The sequence below is a fragment of the Corythoichthys intestinalis genome, chromosome 6 (assembly GCF_030265065.1).
Source record: "Corythoichthys intestinalis isolate RoL2023-P3 chromosome 6, ASM3026506v1, whole genome shotgun sequence".
In the NCBI taxonomy this organism is placed as follows: domain Eukaryota; kingdom Metazoa; phylum Chordata; class Actinopteri; order Syngnathiformes; family Syngnathidae; genus Corythoichthys; species Corythoichthys intestinalis.
Genome location: NC_080400.1, coordinates 17,424,713 through 17,452,121, shown reverse-complemented (window position 1 = coordinate 17,452,121; position 27,409 = coordinate 17,424,713). Strand labels below are relative to the sequence as shown.

The 27,409-nt window shown below is 38.7% G+C and overlaps 1 protein-coding gene across 1 annotated transcript in view; it reads right to left on the bottom strand.

The window, feature by feature from the left end:
• The window catches only part of LOC130917691 (serine/threonine-protein kinase PAK 1-like), a 60,236-nt gene that overhangs the window by 5,909 nt on the left and 26,918 nt on the right, over window positions 1–27,409 (bottom strand). The window contains exons 3-13 of the mRNA XM_057839334.1: window positions 23,080–23,174; window positions 22,698–22,772; window positions 20,468–20,540; window positions 20,360–20,397; window positions 18,169–18,282; window positions 11,202–11,460; window positions 7,809–7,872; window positions 7,682–7,730; window positions 3,062–3,174; window positions 2,861–2,978; window positions 2,555–2,654 (exon numbers count right to left, since the gene is read on the bottom strand). Of these exons, the coding sequence (XP_057695317.1) occupies window positions 2,555–2,654; window positions 2,861–2,978; window positions 3,062–3,174; window positions 7,682–7,730; window positions 7,809–7,872; window positions 11,202–11,460; window positions 18,169–18,282; window positions 20,360–20,397; window positions 20,468–20,540; window positions 22,698–22,772; window positions 23,080–23,174 (1,098 nt within the window). The remainder of the gene's footprint in view (window positions 1–2,554; window positions 2,655–2,860; window positions 2,979–3,061; window positions 3,175–7,681; window positions 7,731–7,808; window positions 7,873–11,201; window positions 11,461–18,168; window positions 18,283–20,359; window positions 20,398–20,467; window positions 20,541–22,697; window positions 22,773–23,079; window positions 23,175–27,409) is intronic.

The following is a 27,409-nucleotide window of genomic DNA, read 5'->3' as shown; positions in this document are numbered from 1 at the left end:
TTATTGTTTTTATCCCTTTGTTCTAAGCTAGGCTAATTTATTTCTGTCTGTTAAGATAATCATTAAAAAGGTTTATTAAATATTTACTCTTGCTAATGAATGCTTACAATTAGGGCTGTCAAAATTATCGCGTTAACGCGCGGTAATTAATTTTTTAAATTAATCACGTTAAAATATTTGACGCAATTAACGCACATGTCCCGCTCAGAAAGTATTCTGCCTTTTGGTAAGTTTTACAGCAAGGCTTTTTATGCTGTCCAACAGCGAACTCTTGTGGTCGCTTTGCGACATGGTTTATTGTTTTCTTACCAGTTCATTATGGCTGCACTACGTCTCGGGCTGATAATGTTGTGCTTATATGATCCTTGGACAAGATTTGTCTGTAAGTATGGTTGTTGTAAAGAATGTACATATTATGTTAGTAAGCGAAATGTTATATTTTTTGTATGAGACGCTTTTTGTTTATGTTTAGTGAACCTGTATAGCGTGCTAAGCTAACGTTGTTGCTAATGCAATGCTTGTGTACTTTTATTTTGTAGTTTTACGACGGTCTAAAGAGGACAATGGTTTGAGGCCATTTTATTAATAAATCAGATGAAAAAGGAAGAAGAATTATTAAGGCGTCGTTCACTAGCTGTCTAGCTTTGGAAAAAGTAGACGCTTCGGAGTGAGGACAGCATAGACAGATTTAAATGACAGTAGAGTGAAATGCCCACTACAGTTCTTATGTACCGTATGTTGAATGTATATATCCATCTTGTGTCTTATCTTTCCATTCCAACAATTTATTTTTACAGAATATATATATAATTTACAGAAAAATATGGCATATTTTATAGACGGTTTGAATTGCGATTAATTGCGATTAATTACGATTAATTAATTTTTAAGCTGTAATTAACTCGATTAAAAATTTTAATCGTTTGACAGCCCTACTTACAATATAATGAATGTTTACACTTAGATGATTAATTGCTGGAATAGAATGCTTTATGATTAACTGCAATAAGGAGATATTATTTTGTTTGATTACTTTAAACATGTTTGAATCATGATGAAAACTGCCTTGTCATTCAGGCCGGTTAAAACCGGCCTTGGTTCCACAGGTCAACTTCCAGGACAAGCCGCAGACATTAAGAAATTAAACTGTGACACATTTAAGAAATGGTATTTTTTGTTGCATTTTATCTAGACGCCATTGCTTAATGAAAGGTATTAGCACACATGTATATAATTCCACCTCGATGCACATACATAGCCAAACAAGTCCAAGGGGTGTCGCCAGCTTGCTTCCCCTTCCCTTTTAGGGAGACACCCATCTGTTGCTAGGGCCAACCCCCACATAAAAAGAAAGGGTGCAGGAGGGTTCAGGTTAGAGCAATTTTGGTGACTGTATAATGTAATCTAGCATTTCACTGTCTAGCCCCGCTCTCCTTGCCCAAGTTCACAAAAAACTGAGTGCCTTCTCTCCTTATTTTGGGTAATATTATAAATGTCTACCTAAGGAATGTTGTTTGTACTTGACAATTAAGTGGTCCTTCGAGCCGGACTGCGAAAGACCGTGCACGGCCTCGTTTTGCGAGGTACTGGGCACAATTCAACACAATGTAATTTAAAGTCATTTACGTCACATCTTATTAAACGAATACAAAAAGATCAATTAAAAATGAAAATAAGTGCAAAATGAACAAAACATCTCATCAGCCCAAAGACAAGAAGAGCACAACTGAAAAGCCCGCTACTGGCAAACTCTGAACCAACAGGCAACAATAAGTCAACTATGAATTAATGTACAGTGATGCCTAGCTACTTCGCGCTTCAAACTTTGCGCCCTCAGTCCATCGCGGATTTTTTTCCCAATTAAAAACATAAATACAGATGAGCTGACCCAAGGTGATCGCGCCGTCTCACGCTCGCTCCATCCGGCCTTCCCTCCCGCCGCTGCTATTTGCACGTCAGAACTGGAGTTGCTTATTAAAGTAAACGATGATTGACACACGGTTAAGATTTGATCTTGCCAGGGAGACCTTCAAAGCACCTAATGCGTCAATCATCGTTTAACTTGTTAAAGAGTTGCTGTGGCAACTCATTGTATGTAAGCTCCTCCCAGGGGATACAATTTTTGACGGTGGTAACTACATTGGCACGTCACCGGCGGGCGTACCATATTCAATGGATGACGATCTTGGCGAAAAGTATTGCCTAAGCAGCCTGATTTAGAATTCCCGTAAAGAATGATGGGAAACAAAAAACGCTAATTGTCAACTTATTATTATAAATATTCTTGTAAGTTAATTTTATTTCTGACACTGCGTTTCGGGGTTTCAATATGTTGTGCCCCCTCCGCCCCAAAAGTCAAACTTCGCCTATGAATAAAATTACTCGGATCAGTTTTTAAACTCGAGTTACTCGATATACTCGAGTATTTGTTTCAGCTGTAGTTTGGTTACTCAGATGGTTGGTTTGCTGCTAGAAAAGCAACCAAGACGTGTCGTACATTTGCATGACTGTGTTGATAACAAATGATAGTTCCATTTTTAAAAAAAATACTGACTGAGCTTAACGGAGCCGTCCATGCCAAGCAGGATGTTGTCACTTTTGATGTCTCTGTGGATGACTTGGTTGGAGTGCAGAAACTCCAGCGCTTGCAGACACTAGGGGGCGATACCAGCCATTACAAGCTTGTCATTATAATAATAATCTCTGAAGCAGTGTTGTTTTAGGAAGCCCTTTTATCATCAGACGACAACTGGCATTCGTCTTGCTATGTTCTAGTCTTCCAAGCCACGTTTGTTCGTCGACAAAATATTTTCGTTATCGTCATTGTTGACGAAAACAACACTGCTTTGGCGTTCAGTACCTCTCGGCAAACGGCCGCTATCTGTGCTTCGTCCATGCAGGTTTCTGTGACGACGTCAGTCAAAGAGCCGCCGGCCAAGTACTCCATCACCACCCAGAGCTCGTCGCCCACCAGGTAACTGCGGCGATGCATGGCGTGTAAATGCATGATGCATCCATAGCGCTGGGCGGCGCCAAGTAAAGAAAGATAAAAGTGTGGGACCTGTCCAGGTAGTTGACAATGTTGGGGTTTTTGTTTTCCCTCATAACTAGGATCTCGTTGATGATGAGTTCTTTCTTGGGTTGCTGCTGCAAGTTCATCTGCTTGATGGCCACCTAAAGGACAAAATTATTGTTTATGTAACATGTACACAAATGCTTCACTCTGAGTCCCACCGTCAGGATCAACATTACCTCAATGGCTGCCATTGACAGTGTTGGACCTCCAATTATTTTTGACTGTGAGGGTTGCCAGCCTCTACCAATCAATCAAATCACATATTTTCCAAATACAGAGTGTATTTTTTGAAGGACTGGGAGAGTAATTCATAAAATCGTTAAAAAAGTTTTGGGTTGTGAAAGATTCAAAAAGTAATATATTCAGGCATAGACATCATAATACTTGACATGTAAGCTCCTTATTCACTGCGCCCCACCTCATTTATTAGAAGTCTGTGGCAGTGCAACTCTCACACATGCTTTTCAGCACAAAGCCGGATTTACATTTAAAAAGTACGAAAGCTGGACCACATACTAACAAGAAGGACTGTCTCAGGAACAATTTGTTGGATGATTCAAAGAGATTATTATTTTTTTCGTACCATGCATACATTTTGAAAAGTTGTGGAAAAAAATCAATGGGAGAAATTAGCCGCTCTGGCATTGGCATTATACCCAGGGGTGAAAGTGGCTAGAAATTCTTGCCGGAACTTCCCGACGCGAAGGTCACCACGGAGCCCAAAATTTTATTTATTTATATTTTTTTTCCTTCTTTTTTTGAAACCTCTTAAACTACTGAAATGCAAAGAAAACTGTTTTAGCAGTTATTTCTATAACACATACAAAAACTGATTTTCATTCAAAATTGTATTTTTTCAATGATTTGCAAAATAAAAGTTAACAAAAACAGCAATAACCCCAACCTCCAGCCCCTAATTTTTATTTTCCCTCATTTCCTCACATACCAAATGCCAAATCTCAATTTTAACTACTTAAGAACATAGAATGTATAGTAAAGTTGAAGTTAATGTAAACATTTACTTTCTGGTTGTTTTTTTTAATAACAAAGACATGAGTAACATACGTTCAGAAAAATAAGTCCAAATGACTTATATAATGCAGAGTGAACTGGAATATATTTTGAAGATCGCGCAAACATTGACTTTTTCAAATCATAAGGAAATGAATAAGTACCCTAACATAAATGAACAAATTTAAGTCCTAAGTGCACATTGACAGTTCAGGTGTTCTGAACCTCCCCATCAGAGCAAATAAAACTAAATATGATAAATAAGTCTCCTCAACTCTTTCGTTGGTCTTAAAGATTTGATCCATTTTATGTTGCATTGCCCTTTTTTGTCTCATCAATTCAACCTTTTTTTTTTTGCTGCTCCAGAAAACATGCACATTTGAACCTATCTCTGCTGATCACATGTCAGTATGGCAGCCAATTGAACGGATAAATGAGTCCAGGCGTTTCGCTTTGCTGCGTGTATTCGCAAATTGATGTGAATCATCATCGTCAGACTCAGAAAGCTGCAGCAGCTGGGGAAACCTCCATGCCGTTCGTGGAGTAAAATAAAACAAATATTGGTGGAAACGGATTACGCTGCACAAGCACTTTATTATGCTTCTTGTCAACACTGGTGTATACAAATCTGATGTTGGTAGATTGTTTTTTTCTTGGAGATGAAATGTATGTGTGGCGGCTTAGCTTTTTTTTTTTTTCCTACATAGCGTTTTGACAGTTGCCATCATATTTTCGGAATCAAAGCACCGTGTATTGGAACAGCATTCTGGCCCTGAATCTTATACCGGAACTGCATTCTTGACCGTTCTGGCCCACTTTCATCCCTGATTATACCTCCCAATATTTACATAAAATAACTGCCAACTGCCTGGTTTTTGCTTTTAACCAAGAAGCGAGACTGTTTTACGTCCATATCAATAAAGAATTCAGCGATTTATGCATTTATTCACAAGAATTTTCAACAGAAAAAGCCATAATGATAACAAAGAGCTAACAGACTAGCATCATTTTTCGACATATTTACGTAAAATAAATTCAAACTGCCCGTTTTTTTTTGTTTTTTTTTTGCTTTTCACAGGTCCCTTTACCTATACTGCAAGAGTATCACTATTACAAGTCTTTTTATATTGTGTTTTATTGTGTACATACTTTTTAATCCATTCTTTGTGTAAGTGTGTGTGCACTCCATGGGGCAGCTTTGAATCTCATGACACTTTGTGTAATGACAATAAAGGCGTTCAATTCTATTTTATTCTATTCTATCAAATAATCCTGGCTATTATGCCAACCTTGAGCTCCCAGTGGGCACCTGGTTCTAAACCATCCCCTACGCCACGGCAACAAGCACATCTTTGTCTACTTTGACCCCCGTGCACCTTTGGAAGAACATCTACAGCAGCTTTCACAACAACAGCTGTATGGTGCTGCCCAGGTGTCCTGTGGCTAAAGTAAGTGGCCAGCATTACTCACTTTATAAAAAAGATTCATCAAAACACCTATCTTTCTAAAACAAACATGTTTTTTAAGAGCCTGAGAGGATGATGACGGCCCAATTCTCAAGCCTGAAGGTGCTGGCCAGGTGGGAGAACTACAAGTCTGTCAAGGCCGGCTACAAGTTGACCCAGAAGGTGCTGGCACGCTCTCCGATCGAGTTGCAGAGCGTCGGGCTCATCATGGCGGTCGTCAATGCCAACACGGTTGCCGGGCGGAAGCTCCTCCCCATGACCACAGAGACACTGAGACAGGCCGGGCGGTCCTCAAGCGACCATCTCTCCCCATGGCCCACATGGCGTCCTTCAGAATGTCGCTGTGGGACTCCCTGATGTGCAGAAAGCACAAGAGCACTTGCTGGAGTTCCTGGTGGTCCCTCTTCAACTGTTTTGGTGCGTACTTCTCCAAGGATGTGACTTCAGAAGCGAAGAAGAACAAGGCCTTAAAGTGGTCGACCGGCAGGACAGGAAAAGGAGCAGAGTCGAGGAGGGCAGAAAGGAGACGGCGAGGAACACGGACTTGTACAAGTCGAGGAAGCTGACCAGAAAACGCAAGGCATAGAAATGTGATTGTTGAAAGATGAGGCTCACATCCTGGTTACACCACATCGATTATTTGCACTGCCTGAATTATAGGACTATCTCATGCGCATTTTATATTTATGTTTATTTAGATTTCATACGTGCACGTCACTTTTGAGATTTTAACTTATCTTATCCTGCACTGTAAAGGGTGGTGTGAGAGAATTTTATTCATGCTTAAAACACAACCATTATACATCATATTTTGTATGCTTTTGTTATGCTTGCATGAGAACATTGTAGCATAGACCATCATTGTTATATTAACCTGTTTGAGTGTGCCTTCCCATAGCCTTCGTAGACTGTATCACAATATGCCCAAATATGGACTGTGATTTTCCTGTGTGCCCTGAATGAATACAATGGGCGCCTGTGGCTTATCAGACTGAGCTTATCTTCGTTCTAGCCAGAGCTGGTGTTCAAGGTCATAAATTGAGGTGGTTTTCCCCTATTTGAGATGTTTTTCTGTAACTTGAGATGTTTTTACCAGGATATGCTATCGTAAGTTTCGGTTTTGTTTCTATGATGTCAACCCATAAATAGAGGCACGCCTTGCATTTCTCTTTTGTCCACATGAGGAGAGGACACTTTGTGCGTGGCTCCGCGTTTGTACCCGAGAGCTCTTGTTCATAAAGCCTCCGAATCAAAGCAATCCATGGTTGGGGTCGTATTCATTTCTCTAATCGAGCTATCGAGGTAACACTTGTCTTGGAGTTCAAACTTGAGCTTCCCTGACAGGTGGTGCGCCACAATTTCATTGTACAACTGTATAATGATAATAAAGGACTATTCTATTCTATAATAAGGTGTGAACATATATAGAATTCATTAATAATGTATTCATATATTATTTTTGATTGATTCTGCATGTTTTCCTCAAGTACTAAGTTTCTGATATTAAGTTGAGTGATTTATTAGCTGTTGAAAACTTGCAGTAAATTAAAAAAAAAAAAAAAAAAAATGAAGTTGCTATTTTGGGCAAAAGCTTATAAGATATGTTAAATATTGCTACTGATCCTGAAAATATAGGTGATTATCTCTGCATTTGGTGATTTTTGTGCATCTAGCCATTTTAAGTTTTGCTATACTTATATAAAAAATAATTAATCTGGATGTTATAAGGGAACGACTTTGAATTTTTTGATGCCGCTGCTCATGGAGACTCATATATGGCTAAGGTAGGTGCTTGTTATGGTTTTAGGTCCATATCAGCTGTGGAACCTGAAGTTTTTGAAAATAGGCCCCCTACGGATCGACCCTGCGCCCCGTGTCATGTCAGGTATTATGAAGTCTATGATTTGGGTTTCTTTTGATTGTTTTTAGCCACAAAGGAAATCAAGCAACCATTTATTCAACAGATTATTTCATGAGAAAGAGCTTGTTGCCTTGTGTAGTTAATACTTTGTATTTGGGGACTGACAGCACAAATAGGTTTGAGAGTCACTTATACTTTCCTTCCTATTTTAACCCCATTGTATCTACCTTTGTTTTTGTTTGTTTGTTTTTTTAAATCTGAACTGACCTCTTGTCCAGTGGCAACATCGATGGCCGTGTAAACAGTCCCGGACGCACTGAGGGAAAATACACAACCACATTTTAACAATTCGGCCCAATTTTTTTTTTCCTTTTTCAAACAATCAAGCACTCACCCTTGTCCGATTTTCTCAAACCGAGTATATTTCTTCTTGGGGTCGCCAACGCTTACAATGGTCCCTGCGTCAGACAAACATCGATAATATTAATATGATTAATTATGATGTAAATGAAGCTATAATGAATTAAGAGGATAGAACAGTGATGATGTCCGTTCAGCCAGGACATCAACAGCATGCTGACTGGCATGTTGAGACGAGTCAGAAAGAGAGGAGAGCCAAAACACGTAAAGGAACAGAAAAAAATGTAAAAAAAAAAAAATAATAATAATAATGTAAACAGTTACAGAAAAATAAAATATATACGACTATATAAAATCATAAATTTATTGACAATAAAAATCCAACGGAAGATGAATAGGAAAAAAATACAATGGGTATGTTTAGATGGACATAATTTCTTCAATCCAATCAGCGTTTGGATTAAAATTATGATCGGATGCATTGTGTTAATAGACACTAAAAATATTGATCCGATTAGGTCCTGCGTGTTCCTGCATCAGAACATCAGTCGGAAAAAAATATTTTCATGTGTGCAGATTGATGCTGCGTTCATGTGGTGTCGTAACTAATCCTTTCCCAGCTTTATACAAATCAACAATCATTGATCGCAGGTCTTCAGACAGCTCTTTTGACCGAGTCATGATGCACATCAAACAATGCCTCTCTCATCAAGACAATTCTTACCAGGTGTGTGTTTTATAGTGGGCAGGGCAGCTTTAAAATACTCATCAGTGATTGGGCACTCACCTAACAAACTGTTTGTTAAAAATTGGTTTCAATTGCTCTTTAAGTCTCCTTAGGCAGAGGGTTCACTTAATTCTTGTCCTCCTTCTGTCATTGTTTGCATGTTATCCTCATTAAAATATGAAAACTTATAAATGTTTGGGGAATGTTTTAGTTAAAGCAGACACCGTTTTTTCATCTGAGTGATTTTGACACAGATCAGATCACATTTGATGGTGATTTTATGCAGCAATGTGAGAAATTCCAAAAGGTTCAGATTCTTTTTCATACAACTGTACTGATGTCCAGTGTTGTCAGGGATTGCTTAAAAAAGTAATTTAATTACTGATTACACCTCAAAAAAGTAATCTACTTACTTTACTAATTACTTTATTATCAAAGTAACTAAGTTACTTCAAAAGTAACTAATCAATTACTTTTTACCTATTTTTCTCCTTTTGCTGCCTCAACATAAAAATAACAGAAAAATGTCATCGCGTGTAATTGAGTTTTTCACATAAGGCTTAATCTTTGAGTTAGTGGGGGTTTAATTAGTCGATGGAGTTGATTTCAACCACCAATGACTCGCCCTAGCTTAGCCATTCCGGAGCCCTAAAACTAATAAATAACTGACAAACTGCACAAAATTAATCAAAACTAAGTCCAACGACTAATTAAATCCCTGTTAACTCCAAGATTAAGCCTAATGTAAAAAATTCTGAACTTCCCTTTTGAAATAAAGACCTAGCCGTTAAAATGTTGTCTATAAAAGTTCTAAAGCAATAAAACAACAAAAATGAATGAAACAAATAAAAATCCTACAACGTACAGTTTTCATAACGAGTCAAAAATCATTTTTTGAACAGATCATGTGACTAGCACGGTGGAGACTTTGCTTTGCTTACCCAAAGCTACACCAGAGGAGGCAAGATGGATATTTAGAATTTCTTTAAACCTAAGCTTTCAAACGCTACCAACAACAACTTGAACAGTTGATTGAACTCGAACAGTGTCAAGATGTGTTTGAAAAAGGGTAAAAGTTTGGAAGCACCTCAAAGGTGGATACTTTGAAGAATGTAGAAAACAAAACCTGTTTTGAGTAATTTCACTTTTTTTGTCATTCCACATGTTCGTTCATAGTTTTGATGTCTTGAGTGAGAATATATAATAGTAGTGAAAATATATAAAACGCAAAATGTGTGTCCAAACTTTTGACTTTCGTTTCAGTCTTCAACATGCTTGTCCCCCCTGTCCCACAAATGTAAAACTCCGCCTATGATTACAAAGTAACTATATAATGTACATAATTACACATATCATAAAGGCTGGTTGCAAACTGTAGAAGTGCTGGCTGTCTCGTTACCTGTCGGCTTTGTGTCGGGGTTTTTTTCGCGACGCGTTGTGCTGTAATCCCAAGTGCTTCATTGTTGAATTGGATATCGAGTATATAGCGATCGAAAGTCTTTCTGAGCCAGAGTTTGCAACGCACGGAGAAATTTTTGTCCTCTTTACTGGACGGATATGTGAAGTAATGGCTTTATCTCCAGTGAGCAAATGCAGCAGTTTGTTGTATCTCTCCGGCTCCTTTACTGTTAGCATCCTGATAGGTAGCCAGGCTATGTGGCACAGTGGCAGACTGCGCGCACACAGCATGTTAATACACGTGACCAGTTTTTTTCCGATGAGAAAACGTGAGATGTGATGTCACTCCCAAACTCAAGAGCAGTATTTTCTATTCAAATGCTCTTCGTACGTGACTACAGTATTCTTCATTCTACATAGAGTATGAGGCAACAACAAAATAGTAACGCACAGGCACTTTAATCAGATTACTGTCTTGGAAAAATGAACGCGTTAGATTGCTCGTTAGTGAAAGAAAGTAATCAGATTACTGTAACGCGTTACTAAGTAGGTGGTTACTTAGTAACGCATTACTGACAACACTGCCGATGTCACAGGTAAGAACAGTTTGTTCCAAAATGTTGGAATTAATTGTTTACATGCGCACCGATCGCCGATCAGATCATCACTCTACATAAAACACCCCTCTCGTTCGGAATAGAATCTTGTTCAGAATGGGCTGGATCGGGTTATAATATTCCGAATGGGGTGTGTACATGTCGCATTTTTATTCCGACCAGGTTTTTAATCCGAATAACAGTATCCCGGTAAACATACCTGATGAAAAATGTGGAATAAAGATAGATAAAGCAATAGAACAGAAATAATATAAAAGTGAAAAAAAAAACAATTAGAAGTAGAACAGGGCATGTAAAAAAAATTAAATACAATAGAAATGTATATAGGGGAATATAGAAAGATTCGAACAGAATTAAGGTAGAAATAATAGATTGTAACACTAGAAAGATAAATTGTTGAGTTGATCAGTTGACCACGTAAGGGAAGATGGGGACAAAACCTGGAAGAACAATCAATCAGACGAGAGGATTGGACAAAGAGGGTGAGACAGTGTGCAGAGTGGATACCAGTCCTGTCAATGACACTGACAGGCAGTATCCTCATCTTACCAGCAGAGGGCGGCCTGAGCACATCTGGACAGGCGCGTGTGGTTCGGGAAAATATCAACATTTTCATTCTTTGTTTTTACGTAGTGAAAGTCATTTTTAATATTTCACTGGCGTTTTAGCAACCCGGGAAACTTACTGAGCTTCTCCAGGATCTCCTCATCAGACATCTTCTTCTTGCGTCCTTTGTCCTGAGGGCGGGGCAGGGAGGCCCCGGCGGCGGGGTTGGCGCCTTCCGCGGCGGAGACGCCTGGCGGGGTGACGGCAGCCGCGGAGGCCGAGGAGGATGACGAGGAGGTGGTGGTCGCCGTGGTGGAGGTGGGGGCCACAATGGGGGAGGTGGCCGCGTCTTTGGTGAGAGGGGGCGGAAGGGGTTCGATCACTGAGCGGGTGTAGATCTGAATAACAAAATAAAGGGGGAAAAAAAAAATCATTTAAAACACAGAAAAGAGAATTCCCCCCGCCCCAATTTTCTATTTAAAATATTTTGTTAAAAATTCAAAGAATTTCTGAATGAATTAAAACAAAAAGAAAGAAAAAAAAAAAGGCTATTGCAATTAGAATATTTAGCGTTTTATTTATTTATTTTTCTAAATAAAAATAACAATTTTTAAAAAATATTACATTTTCCCCCCTTTTTAAAAATTTATTTAATGAAAAAAAAATGTTTAAAATATTTTGATAGTAATCAAAATTAAAAGACATAGTCTAAGAATTTTTTTCATATCACAAAAAATAAAAATATATTTACAGCTTTTTATTTCATTTTAAAATTAAATTTTAAATGCATTTTTTTTAGTTCATATATGGCGGAAAACACGGACAAGACTGAAAAAGCAGTTTCTGCTCTTGCACTCCTCTTTAAAAGAAACTGCTGTATTTTAAGCCAAAACAACTGTTGTGTTTGATAGAACAATATGTCTATATGCTGCCATAGCAGATTCATGGCGCATTAAGCCCCCGAACTACTTTTAATTTGTCCGTTTTACCATGAAAACCCCCTTTTACAGACGTCTTGCAACCGCTTTTGTTTCAACCCAGCCATAAAACGAAGGTCATTAATTAAATTTTTCAAAATATCTGTCGTTTTTAGCTTAGAATCATTAATTGATGTCTCATATTTCGTTAAAAAAAAAAAAAAAAAAAAAGACTTAAAAAAATTATTCACTCGTATATTTTAAACTTAAACAAATGATGTCACAATGGAAAAAAATGGCGTCTGTAAAAAAAAATCTCGGATATCTACCTCATAACTATCGCTTAATTGTAATTTTTTTGTTACGGTTGCATTTTCTCAGATATGTTTGATGATAAATAATCAATCCAAACAAACAAAAAAAAAAAGCTTTAAAGTTTAAAATGGTGAATATATGAAAAAGAAAATGTCGACCACTCCATGATGTCTGCGATTTCTGCATCACAACCCTTGTTATATTACCATGTTTCACTCATAAAATCCCCCCAAAATACGGCTGTGGCCATTCACAGCTGTTTTTTGACACTCGGCGATACATGCTACATGGACTTTTTTGACTGAACCAAAGTAAGTAAGCGATAATATCTCGTTAGAGTCATGGCGTCTGTAATTCTGCTCTCGCGTTCTCTCACCTCCAGATAGAGGTTTTGCTGTTTAATTTTTAAATTTTTTTAAATGCCCTCCTGTTCAAAACTTTTCTTCCCCCAGAAAATTGAGACTGAACCAAAGTAAGTAAGCGATAATATCTCGTTAGAGTCATGGCGTCTGTAATTCTGCTCTCGCGTTTTCTCACCTCCAGATAGAGGTTTTGCTGTTTAATTTTTTAATTTTTTTAAATGCCCTCCTGTTCAAAACTTTTCTTCCCCCAGAAAATTGAGACTTTAAGCTTTCCAATGATGTATCACACATGCATATCGGACAATTTTGAAAGTTGGCCAAATTGGGGGTCTCAGAGCAGAATTTCAAGTCACCTGAGTGTTTTCCGCCATATTTATAAAAATAAAAGAAATTTAAAAACAAATAGAAAATATATAAATCTGAATATTCAACACTTCTGGTGTTTTTTTGTCTACTTTTTAAATTAAAAATGAAAAATAATATTTACAGTTTTATTTACTATTGAGAGGATGAAGGGAATTTTGACGTCAACGATGTCTCAAACGATTCAACGACTATCAAAATAGCTGTCGATTAATTTAATAATCAATTAGTTGTCAATTCATCGTGGCAACCTGAGTGTTTGTGCGTCCAATTTGTGTGTTTCATGCTGTGGAATCTGAAGAAGAGTCATGATGAGGCCATGTTCCCACAATGTAAATCATCAGTGAAAGTTTGCCTAAAAGCTCTTAATGTACGTGCGTTTGTGTTCCCATCAACTCCAATAAAGTCATCACCATGGAGACGCTGGAGGGCGCCATAGCAGCAGCCTGTCAACCGCCAACATGTCTGAGAGCAACTTTAGGCGTGCCTGAGAGAGAGGCAGCTCATTTGTTATTTGGAGACATTTCCTAATTGTGTGGACGCGCCTATGTGTGCTTGAGTGTTTGGCTGTTTGTGTGTGGTTGTTGTGTTTTGTACAACCCCTAGCAAAAAGTATGGAATCGCCAGTCTCGGACGAGCACTCACTCAGACATTTTATCATGTAGAACAAACTCGGATAAAAAGCTTGAAAAAATAATGAACTACTTCAAAAGTGCAAGTCCTTGGCATTCAGAAACACTAAAAGAATTGAATAAAAACATTGTGGTGGTCAGTAAATGTTACGTTTATAGAGCAAGTGCCTTGTCAAGAGTCAAGAATCTGCATTGGACAAGGTGTCAAGAATCTGCGTTGGACAAGGTGATGATGCTGGAACTTTTGTTTGGTGCTGTTCCAGTGAGATTTCCAAAGATGACTGCCTAAAGAAAACATCTTAATTCCCTCAGTCCTTGATAATATGGGGCTGCATGTCAGGCAAAGACACTGGGGAGATGGCTGAGGTTAAATCTTCAAAAAATGCACAAGTTTACATTGAAATTTTAGACAGCTTTCTTATCCCTTCAATTGAAAATATGTTTGTCATTTTCCAAATCCACAGCAGGGGCGGCGTAAGGGGTGAAAAGTGATATTGATTCTAAGGGCCCTTGCCCTGATGGGGCCCACAAAGAAAATTAGAACATTAGTATTTAAATTTGCAAATGATTACGTAATCATTATAACTCTAATAGGAATAAAACGAAGGGTTTCTTTTTCTGGTTTGTTTTAGGCAAAAAGTAAACACCCAGAGAGCATATGTATTGCCAACCGTATTTTCATTAAATGGTTTGGTCCGCCCTTCCTTCGATCAGACCGAAGCAGCACTGCGCATTTACACCAGTCAATGATTCGGGCTGCGCGGTACTGCAGAAATGTTTTCAAAACAAAAATCGGGTTATTTAAAAGAGGAAAGAAGAGAAAGCAAAACAGGAGAGGGGTACAAAAGGGCAACAGGATGTAACAAAGTACTTCACAAAGGAAGGTTGGTTTCTTGTGTCAGTGTAGTGCTGAAAATTAACCTGTTATTTTAGCCCACTCCAGCCCTATCTGGAACCTCGCGATGTCTTTTACAAAGTTCCGAAGCGAGGTCCCAGCTTACTCCGTAAGAAATACGGGATTTTCCCGGCCTCAGTGAGCGACATTCACCTATTCAAAAACATGAATTCCAAATAATGACGGCATTTTTTGGTATCCTACAGATGTTGAAAGTTGGTTTGGAATTATTATTATTATTATTTTTTTTTTTTTTTAAATCGGCTTGAATCCAGTTTGTCAAGAATTTATTGAATTTAGTTTGTCATCAATTAAATTTAGTTTGCTAACAAGGGACCTTGCTTTGGAGCTGTAGCCTATAGTGGAGATCGCGAGTTTCCAGATGGAGCTAAGCCTGATTGTCTGATGTGCATCATGGCTCGGTCAAAAGAGCTCTCTGAAGGCCTGCGTTCAAGGATTGTTGATTTGTATAAAGCTGGGAAAGGATACAAAACCATCTCTAAAAGTCTGGATGTTCATCAATCGACAGAGAAGTTGTCTACAAATGGAGAGTTTAGCACTGTTGCTTCTCTCCCAAGGAGTGGCCGTCCACCAAAGATGACGTCAAGAGTTTAGCGCAGAATAGTCAGAGGTAAAAAAAAATAACCTTAGAGTGTCTGCTAAAGACTTACAGAAATCACTGGCATAGTCCAATATCTCTGTGAAAACATAGCCTACATGTAAAACTATGGCCAAGAATGGTGATCATGGGAGGAAGCCACTGCTATCTAAAAAAAAATTGTTGCTCATTTAATGTTCGCGAAAAGGCACTTGGACACTCCACAGAAGTTGTGGCAAAATATTTTGTGGCCTGATAAAACCAAAGTTGAATTGTTTGGGAAGAACACACAATGTCATGTGTGGAGGAAAAATGGAACAGTTCACCAACATCAACATCTTATCCCCACCGTGAAGCGTGGTGGAGGGAGCATCATGATTTGGGGTTGTTTTGCTTCCTCAGGCCCTGGACATCATGCACTCATTAATAGGGGTGTGACAAAATATTGAAATGGTCATATATCGTGATACTTTGTATCCCAAAAGGTTATGTATATGCTCCTGCCAAGAATCAAGATACGGTGTCAATGTCTAAATAAATAAATAAATAAAAATAAAAATAAACCAACAAGTTGCTACCAAAATCTTCCACCATAATAGTGTCTCGGTTAACTCCAAGGCTGCATTGACTGTGATCGACGCCCAATCCATTTAGACTGGGAACGTTCGTTTTTTCGAAATCAGAGCATTCACAGTCATTCTGTCCGATTTTCAGGGCATTTACAGGCCACCTGTTGTTCATTTTAGGGCATTTACAGGTCATTTCCTCTTGAGTTTGAGTCACTGCCTATTCATTTGGGTGATTCCCAGGTCACTTCCTGTTCTGTAAGTCAAAATAAACAGGAAGTGACCCATAAAATACCCCAAAATCAACAGGAAGTAACTGAAATTAACAGGTAAATAATAGGGTTGTTCCGATCATGTTTTTTTGCTCCCGATCCGATTCCGATCGTTTTAGTATCTGCCGATCCCGATATTTCCCGATCCGATTGCTTTTTTTTGCTCCCGATTCAATTCCAATCATTCCCGATAATTTTTCACGATCATATACATTTTGGCAATGCATTATGAAAAAAATGAATAAAACTCGGACGAATATATACATTCAAAATACAGTACATAAGTACTGTATTTGTTTATTATGACAATAAATCCTCAAGATGGCATTTACATTATTAAAATTCTGTCTGTGAGAGGGATCCATGGATAGAAAGACTTGTGACTTTGTATATTGTGACTAAATATTGCCATCTAGTGTATTTGTTGAGCTTTCAGTAAATGATATTGTAGCCATGCCCAAATGCATGATGGGAAGTGGAACCATGACTGTGCGTAGTGCTACCAATTGATATATCTTCTCCGCCTTGGGAAATAACATAAGGTGTTAAAATAAAGATCAATTGCTACCTTACTTCCCCACATTGCTTCCCATGATATTTCTAATCGTAGGGAGACGGATAGTAGAGCTTTAGCCAATTAAAAAAAGGCTCCAAAGGCTGCCAAAATTCACTCTACTCATTTTACGCTGCCTTTTATCTCTCTATATACAGTGGGGAGAACAAGTATTTGATACACTGCCAACGGGTTTTCCCATTGGCAGTGTATCAAATACTTGTTCTCCCCACTGTAGGTAAAATGGCGCCATTACAGAATGAGTGCGACAATGCGTGAGTGGGTCGTGCAACGCATGCATTAATTGCGTTAACGTCATACATTTTTTAAAAAATTAATTACCGCCGTTATCGGGATAAATTTGATAACCCTACCTTAAGCCTAAACTAAAGACTCTGGATGAGTGTAACATATTATGTCTGTAACGTTAAATACAATTAGAAAACGATTTAATTAAAAAAAAAAAAAAAAAAAATTAAAAAGGCATGGCCGATATTTTTTTGCCGATTCCAATACTTCGAAAATGATGTGATCGGACCCGATCACATCTCTAGTAAATAACCTTAAATGGCCCAAAGTTACCTCATTGCCTGGAATGGGCTGCAACTACTGGCCATAGACGTTCAATCCCTTTGAAGTGGGAGGGATGGCAGCGAATGAACATTCCAGTTCAAATGGATTGCACGTCTACTAGTGATAAAATCAATCCAATTCACAGCAGAAGCTTGTTTTTTCTGTTTATTAGTTGTTTGTAGAATATCCTAGAATGATTTTTCTGACCAATGAATCGATAATCGTTGTATCGCCATATCGTCAGATCATCGTTATCGTGAGCTTTGTATCGCAAATCGTATTGTATTGTGAGGTACCAAGAGGTTCCCATTCCTACTCATTAATGGAAGAATTATGCAAAAGTTTATCAGGATGTTTTGCAGGAAAACCTGAAGCCGTCTGTCAGACGGTTGAAGCTATAAACAGGATGGATACTGCAACAAGACAATGATCCAAAACACAGAAGTAAATCGACTTCAGAATGGTTTCAGAAGAACAAAATACACATTCTGCAGGGGCCAAGTTAAAGTCCAGACTTGAACCCCATTGAGATGCTGTGGCATGACCGAAAGACAGCGATTCATGACAGACATCCCAGGAATCTGACTGAACTACAGCAGTTTTGTAGAGAAGAATGGGCCAAGATTCATCCTGATCAATGTGCCAGACTGATCTGCAGTTACAGGAAGCGTCTGGTTGAAGTTATTGCTGCAAAAGGGGGGGGGCCCCCACAAAGTATTAAATGTGATGGTTCAGTTACTATTTTTCCTCCTTCTGTCATTGTTTGCATACTATCCTCATTAATATATGAAAACTTATAAATGTTTGGGTGGGTTTAGTTAAATAAGACAGTTTTTCCATCTGTTGGATTTTGATAAAGATCAGATCACATTTGATGGTGATTTTATGCAGAAATGTGAGAAGTTCCAAAAGGTTCGGATACTTTTTCACACTACTGTATTTCCAAAATCAATTAATTCCGTAAGTACAGGTGCCACTGTATTTTTGTGCATTAATGCAAAGTCAAATTTAATTTTTTCCTGTGTCTGTCATTGTATTTTTTTTGTTCATTTCCTCTTACCGACTTGGTGTGTTCCGGTCGCGGGGCAATGACAGGCGGCGGCTCGGCTTCGTCTTCGTCTTCATCTTCAGACACAGTGGCAATGGCGGGCGTCTCAGAGACGCTCTTGGAGATCTGAGACAAACACAGGTGAGGACTGATGACTATTAGTAACATCACTTCCTGTCCTTTCTGTGCTAGAGGGCTAGGTTACAAGAAGGCGAAGAGTATATCGGATGTTTGCTGGGCTCGTATCCAAGCTGACTGGCAAGAAGCTAAAAAGTGCTGATTCGGGTTGCAAAGAATGACAACAGTCATCACTTTCCATCCTCCTCTTCATCGACACCTCGTTAAATCATTGGCAGCCGTTGAGGCAGTAAAGGTGAAATCCATTTGAACTAGGAGGGTTGGCATTGAAAGATTGCATTTCGCTCCCGGCCTCCAAGTCAAAATGGATTGGGATGGCTAGCGCAGCGGCAGCCAATGAGTTAACAAATCAATGTCAGCAAATACAGTGGGGCAAATAAGTATTTAGTCAACCACTAATTGTGCAAGTTCTCCCACTTGAAAATATTAGAGAGGCCTGTAATTGTCAACATGGGTAAACCTCAACCATGAGAGACAATGTGGACAAAAAAACAGAAAATCACATTGTTTGATTTTTAGAATTTATTTGCAAACCATGGTGGAAAATAAGTATTTGGTCAATACCTAAAGTTCATCTCAATACTTTGTTATGTACTCTTTGTTGGCAATAACGGAGGCCAAACGTTTTCTGTAACTCTTCACAAGCTTTTCACACACTGTTGCTGGCATTTTGGCCCATTCCTCCACGCAGATCTCCTCTAGAGCAGTGATGTTTTGGGGCTGTCGTCGGGCAACACCGACTTTCAACTCCCTCCACAGATTTTTTATGGGGGTGGGATCTGGAGACTGGCTAGGCCACTCCAGGACCTTGAAATGCTTCTTACGAAGCCACTCCTTTGTTGCCCTGGCTGTGTGTTTGGGATCATAGTCATGCTGAAAGACCCAGCCACGTCTCATCTTTAATGCCCTTGCTGATGGAAGGAGATTTTCACTCAAAATCTCTCGATACATGGCCCCATTCATTCTTTCCTTTACACAGATCAGTCGTCCTGGTCCCTTTGCAAAAAAACAGCCCCAAAGCATGTTTCCACCCCAATGCTTCACAGTGGGTATGGTGCAATTCAGTATTCTTTTTCCTCCAAACACGAGAACCTGTGTTTCTACCAAGAAGTTCTATTTTGGTTTCCTCTGACCATAACACATTCTCCCAGTCCTCTTCTGGATCATCTAAATGCTCTCTAGTGAACCGCAGACGGGCCTGGACGTGTACTTTCTTCAGCAGGGGGACACGTCTGGCAGTGCAGGATTTGAGTCCCTGGTGGCGCATTGCGTTACTGATCGTAGCCTTTGTTACTGTGGTCCCAGCTCTTTGTAGGTCCTCTACTAGGTCCTCCCGTGTGGTTCTGTGATTTTTGCTCACCATTCTTGTTACCATTCTTGTTAGGGAGTTGAAAGTCCATGCTGCCCACAGACTTTCAACTCTCTCCTCACCCTTGGCGTCAAAATGATAACAAGAATGGTGAGCAAAAATCCCAGAACCACACGGGAGGACATAGTGAATGACCTACAGAGAGCTGGGACCACAGTAACAAAGGCTACTGTCAGTAACACAATGCGCCGCCAGGGACTCAAATTCTGCACTGCCTAGCCAGTCTCCAGATCTCAACCCCATAAAAAAATCTGTGGAGGGAGTTGAAAGTCGGTGTTGCCCAACGACAGCCCCAAAACATCACTGCTCTAGAGGAGATCTGCATGGAGGAATGGGCCAAAATACCAGCAACAGTGTGTGAAAAGCTTGTGAAGAGTTACAGAAAACGTTTGAAATCCGTTATTGCCAACAAAGGGTACATAACAAAGTATTCAGATGAACTTTTGGTGTTGACCAAATACTTATTTTCCACCATGATTTGCAAATAAATTCTTTAAAAATCATACAATCTGATTTTCTGGGTTTTTTTTCCCAGATTTTATCTCTCATGGTTGAGGTTTACCCATGTTGACAATTACAGGCCTCTCTAATATTTTCAAGTGGGAGAATTTGCACATTTAGTGGTTGATTAAATACTTATTTGCCCCACTGTACATTCAAAGTATGAGGATGTGTTCAAGTAACATGTTTTCTTACCGCTGTGGTGGACGATGCGAAAGCGTCTGCAGTTTTGTCTGCGGGAAAACACAAAATGTCACATTAAGCCAGGAGGTGCGCGCGTGCATCCATGTGGGAACTGCTTACCTGTGAAGCTCATGTATTTTTGACTGTTGCTGGTCTCCTTGGAGTCGTAGAATTTAAGAACGTCCAGCACGGCCTGGAAAAACAAGGTAGTCATGCTAGGTATGGGAATGACGCTAATAATCATGACTAAATGAAAACTGTACTGTAAAGTGGAATTGACACTTAAATGCCCAGCCTGCCTTGTGGTGGTCTTTTTGTAAAACATTATTAATAACTAGAAGATGAAATTTCTGGAGAAATTGTGAGGGGATGCTTATGCGTCCCTTCCTATGGATTTTCGAGTAACTTCCTTGCCAACTAATTGTCTGCCATTAACAGCACCGTCAATTGCACTGAAAAATGAGCCTTCACAGTAGAGCTGTGCCGACTAGTCGACGTCGTCGATGACAAAAATACGTCGACGAGCACAACATCCCGTCAAAGCTTAATGAAGGGTTCAAAAAATATATGCGTGGAAAGTGGAGAATGTCGGATGCTCGGTATGCAAGCGGTGAAAGCGGCACAATGCCAAAAAAACGCACCACAGTGGCCAAAACAGACTTATTTCAACAAAACAAAGGAGGGTACACTGGTGTGTCCTGTCTCTTCAATGCCAAGCTTGGCTGCACGTCGGCCGTGAATGAACACCTAAAGCACCGTCACAGAGTTGTAATTTTGGAAGACAACAAGCTGGCGGATCGTAAGTCCATCTAACCAACTAACGACACGTTTTATTTAAGTTTCTAAGACTGTCGCGATATGCAATGAGTCCACTTATCGCACGGTAAATAAAAATGAGGGCGATCATTTTCATGCCTGCATTTTATCACCGCGTGCGTGCATACATTTGTGCGTGCGTGTTGATGGCTTATGAGACTCCAGTTCCTTTCACAGATGTTTATTGGTCATCAACACGCCGTAGAATTAAAGTTCTGGCATACAAATTAAGGAAACGCATCTATATTAAACACTGTAAACGTGAGCATTGCTACATTGAGGCTAATAGGGGAAAAAAGACAACCTACTTAGCCTGCTATAAAACATTGGCAGTCTTCTCCAAAACGCAAACTTGCGGTTAAAAGGTGACACTTCAAACATGAAAAATCGCTGGTTAACAGCATTTGCAAACGAAAAATAAATAAATAAATAATTAAATAAAACTATTACTGACACCACATCCAATGATGAAAAGTGCTCCCCCCCCCCCCCCCCCAGTTTCTACTAGTTTAACAGTTTGGATTATTTTTTTTGCAATGTTTTTTCTTATTCAGATTTGTTTCAATACTACAGTTAGTTAGACTTCACTTTGATGGTTAATGTAGTTATTGCAATTTTGTTGTTTTATCACAATAAATTGGTTTATTTACATTTCAAAAACTAGAAGCCATTCATTTGTGAATGTGATTGCACTTTAATTTACATATTTAAATGTTCAGATTAGGGCTGTCAAATTTATCGCGCTAACGGGCGTTAATTTTTTAATTACATACATACATACATATTTAAATGTTCAGATATTAAGATTTGAATGAGGCAAAATAACATGCCTTTTCTCTCAAATATATTCTTATAATCATTTTGTTTCAGATGCACTGTAATTATTTACTGTATAAAAATTAATTTGGCGTTCAAAAACGTCTTTTTACAAACTTACTTGAGTCTTGAAAAAGAGGGGGTCGTCTTATAATCAGGGCTGTCTTACATTCGTGCCAATACGGTAATTCGACAAAAACAACCCCATTTATTTCCAATGGCCCAATTAACTTCCAATTGGGGAAAAAGCTCCTACGATGTCAACTCCAAAATTGACAGGATTTGACTCAGATATGCCCTAAAATCAACAGTCAATTATCCAAAATGTACAGGAAGTGACCCTAGAATGCCCAAAATCAGCAGGAAGTCACCTGTAAGCACCTTAAAATGAACAAGGAAGTGACTCAAAATAAACTCTTTGCCTGCCATTGAAAATAATAGATGTTCAACTCGTTTATCACCAGTCAAAATGGATTAGACGTCTAGCGCAGTCAGCAGCAGCCAATGGATTAGCAGAGAAGTGACCCAAAAATGCCCCAAAATGAATAGCAAGTAATTGAAAATCTACAGGAAATGAAAAAATATTTTCTCCAGAAATTCAATTTTATAGTTGGTATGTACAGTTGTTGGTCTTAAGGTTTGGATGAGTAGCTAGGTAACTATGTTGATAGTTATATTAGATACTAGGCAGGCAAGTAAGTGTGATACACTGCAATACCTGAGGATTCTTCTTCTGCTCCAGTTTGGTGATGTTGGATGTCTGCAGGAGGCGGGCCCATTGCTCGGGCATCCCCTACGCACACACACGAAGATGTTTGATCGGTCAGTCCACAAATGGGTCACATAAACTTGCTCTCACACTAGGTCAGCACATCAAAGTTTACACTTCACTTCCTTTCTGCTCCAACAATTCAGTTGGAGTGACTTGACGAAAAAAGCCACACACAGACGTAAGCGCACACGCAGTCGCTAAAAGAGCTCAGTGAGGCGGATCAAGATTGAAACTAAACAAGGCCTCTTTGTCTGATGGGATTATTGAAAGGAAGAAAAAAAGTTCAACGGCGTGAGACGAACACGCATTCGTACACACACACACTTACGGTGAACTCCCCGGTGACGGCGTCAAATCCGACATGGATGGTGTGTTCAAAATCTGACGGCAGAGAAATCTCGGGACGCTCTTTCTTTTTGTACGCTGAAAGACAAATGACATTTAGTCGTCACGCTTTTCAAGTAAGAGCAAAATGAAAAAACAAAGGAAAAAAACAACTTTTTACCCTCGCAAAAAAATCTCAATGTTGTTTATTACTTTTGACCACATAAAAAAAATCCTAGAATTGCCCTAAAACAGGAATAGGCCCAAAAATTATACAGGAAATGACCCAGTAATACCCCAAAATTGTCAGAAGGTGATAACGAATCAATATAAACTCACCCAAAAGTGCCTTAAAACCAATAGAATGTGCCCTAAAATAAACAGGAAATTATGAATTGTTTTGTTTTTTTTCAGTAAAACAATGAAATGTGTAATATCTATAAAACCGTAGCAACGCAAACCAAAAGTTGTCATGTTTTTAATAGCACAAACGAAGGTAACATTTCCGGGTCGAGCAGGAGTGAAAGTGGGTGGTTCAGTTGAACTCTTGATGACCTAAAAAAATCACTTTTAATACCTGCAAAGCAGTGGCAAACAAAAAAATTTACAGCACAAACGGCACCATTGCGGTTCTATTCCTGGGTCGGTTGCGAGTGACGTCATTACTTTTTTAAAGCTTGTATATACCGTAATTTTCGGACTATAAGCCGCTACTTTTTTCCTTCATTTTGATACCTGTAGCTTATAGTCCAGTGCGGCTTATATGTTGATTTATTTGAGTTAATAGGGAACACTTTATTTGACAGCGGCATCATAAGACTGTCATAAGACAGTCATAATTATAACATGATACTATCATGAGCATTACTGAATACTTATGTAATTAAGTGTCATCCAGGAAATTATGCCACTAGCTTCATTTATTTACAGCTTGAATTTTTACATCCATTCAAAAGTGAAATCTTTTGCCAGATAACACTAAATGACATCTGTTATAAGCATTTATTAATGCTCAGGACAGTGTCATGTCATTAATTATGATTGTCTAATGACAGTCTTATGTCGCCACTGTCAAATAAAGTGTTAGCAAATACCATAACTAACAACTGATGAAACAATTGGAACAGTAACTGAAGAAATAATTAGCACAGAACATGAATTTTGATTAAAATATACATCTGTACAATGCAATGCATGCTAGGAGGCATGTTGGATGACAACAGGTGTTTACAGAGGGTGGCACCAGAGGTTGCGTGTCTCCACCAAGGGAGCAGTGATGGCCAAATGAAGCTTCTTGAAGGAATGAAGCTTTGCAGGCAATTGGTTCAAAGATTCATGGTGGTTCATTTGGTCTTATGACAGTCGTATGATCCCGCTGTCAAATAAAGTGTGACCGTTTACTATTTTTTGGTGTAAATATCCCATAAAACAGTGAGGATAGCTGCGGTTTATAGCCCAGTGCGGCTTATCTATGAACAAATGCCGTTTTCGGGCCACATTTGGTGGGCTGCGGCTTATAGTCAGGTGCGCCTTATAGTGTGAACATTAGGGTAAATATCAGTCTTTGAACTTGAATATGATGACGTTTCTTTCCACAGGAGTGCACTTTCACAAAGATGTTTATTTTTCAACAGCTCACAGAGAAAACATTTACACATACCTATTCTTTTGCCTATGTTTTAGAGTGTCTTATGCTGCAGGCATTTATTGTATTGCAACATTTGTTTTAGGTAGAATTTCTACAAGATAGTTAAGGGCTGACATGTCGGACGGGGAGTGATCTGTCCCTTGCTCTTAAAGGGTACCTTGGACGGAAACACATTTAGTTCTTAAAAGATAAATGTTAGTACGAGGTACAATAATTTGATGTTAAAACCCCTCTTAATGTTTTCGTTTTGATGAAATCTGTACAATTTTAAATAAAAAAAATAAACTAGTAGCTCGCCATTGTTGTTGACGTTGCACAGCGGTGACGTCACATGGCCACGCTGCCATACTTCACAGTGTCACTCTTTAACTATGTAAGGTAGTGATTTAAGTACACCACAAGGTGTCATGAGCGAGTTTTAAATTAATAAGAGCTCAAGACAATGAGTGTGTTTCGTCCCTCGACTGACACCATAGTAGAGTCGGTCACAACAAACATGACTTCTGATAATGGCTCCCAGCATCATACATGCCTGTCAACCCGAGGCCGTTGGCAATCTTACAAATAGTGACGTATGCCCTTACAAATTGGTGACTAATCTTACAACGTTTTATATAGCGTGTAATATGAAACAAAAATAAAACTCAATTTTTAAAATAATATGAATTTATTGGTAATATTGTCACATACAGTGGGGAGAACAAGTATTTGAGAACAAGTATTTGATACACTGCCAATGGTAAAACCCATTGGCAGTGTATCAAATACTTGTTCTCCCCACTGTATACTGTAACCTGGTGCCATCAAAGAACAATATCTTCAGCTACATCATGATTACAAAAATTGTTCATGTCTTGATGGCCGCACTTCAGCTCGCAATTCAGTTTGACTTGAAGGTAGTTCGTTAGTGTTTCCATTTATAAAATTAGAAAGGTCAATTGCTAAAATGAACTTACCGATGCAATCTTTGAGTCAGGGAACATTTCTTTAGCTAATTCTGAGAAGTGATCAGTTATAGTTGCAGGCAAATTGTGTTTGGCAACAAAGTGGCAGAATGAAATCTCCACTTTCGTCACTTTTCATTCTGCAGAGTTCATCTTTATGACCAGTGTGGTTGATCTTACCTTAAAAAATTAATTACCGGCAGTTACAAATCACTTCTCCCAAAAAGTAAAAGAGTTAGTAACTCCGTTACCTGAATATAAGAGTAATTAGTTACTTGGCAAAGTAACTGGTGTTACCTTTGTTTTTTTCCCTAAAAAAAAAAAAAAAAAAAAACAGTAACCTTTGCTATGTTTGGAAGTCATTTAATGTTGTGAATCAACAGTTAGAGTTGTTAAAATTGCTCCCATTTTTGCATTTGTTCCTTCTACTTTCGACATGTAAAAGTTTTAAAACCATTTCATCATTTAAAGATAGATTCAAGTCAAAATTTTGCCGATTTAGGAGTATTTTGGATAAAAAGTTACTGAGGGTTGCTAGGAAGGTTCACTACAACAGAGCCTTTCTGAGAAGTCTACTGCTTTAAAATGGCGGCTGTTTACCAACGCCACCGAGTCTTATTTCGCATGAAGTTCTATACGCATATGATATCTACTGTAGCATCAAGTGGGCGAAGATTGTAGGCTGTTGGCTACAGTCAGGAAATATTGGAGCCACCTAGCCTAGCATCGTGTTTGCAATGGCGTCACAACTCCCTTCTTTCCTTCCCGCTCTTCTCTCTCTGTGTCTCGGACTTTTCTCGCGTCATTCAAACAACGTAGTAAGGCATAGTAATGCACATTGTCTTGTTGCCGAAACGGTGACAAAATATGGAGAAAAAAAACGTAATGCAAGAAAAACATACAGATTTTGAACGTACGGCGTAAAAAAAATCAGTGCTCACTTGTACAAATTACGCCAAACCCGTACAACTTGATAGGTATGATCATAGTTTGTATATTGTGACTAAATATTGCCATCCAGGGAATTTGTTGAGCTAAACGAATTGCTTAAATGTTTAAATAGAATTTGACCGAACTCTGGGTAAGTTTTATGTGTATTATGCATGTATCTTTTGATCGTGAATTTGTGAATGCCAGTTCTCCTTGCATTGCTGTTTAACTGTGTGAGAATAGGGCCTCTTAATACAGATTGAAGCACTTTTCTTTTTGTGAACATTATTTTTAGAGAGATATGAATATTATTTTTGTTGTATTTTCACTTTATGACACTTAGGTTTGTTGTGAAGGAGTTGCTGAAGCTTATGCCAATAAATGCGGCAGTCAGAGCTACAAATCTGAACGCCTTGTCCACTCTCCTTTCTCTCTGCCTTACACCCCATTGTGAATTAAAGGAAAACTACGGCGTCAGTCAAGGGACAAAACACAATCATTGGCTTGATCCCTAATTAATTAAAACTCACCATTGACACCTTGTGGTGTATTTAAATTACTACCTTATATAATTAAAGAGAGATACGTTTTTTGTTTTGTTTTGTTTTTTTGTTTTTTTTTTTAAGAGTGACACCGTGAAGTACGGCAGCGTGGCCCTGTGATGTCACCGCCTAGCGAAATCAACAACAATGGCGACTTACCAGTTAAAATAATTTTACTAATATTATTGAAACGAAAACATTGAGAGGAGTTTTAACATCAAATTATTATAACGTGCACTAACATTTATCTTTTAAGAACTACATGTCTTT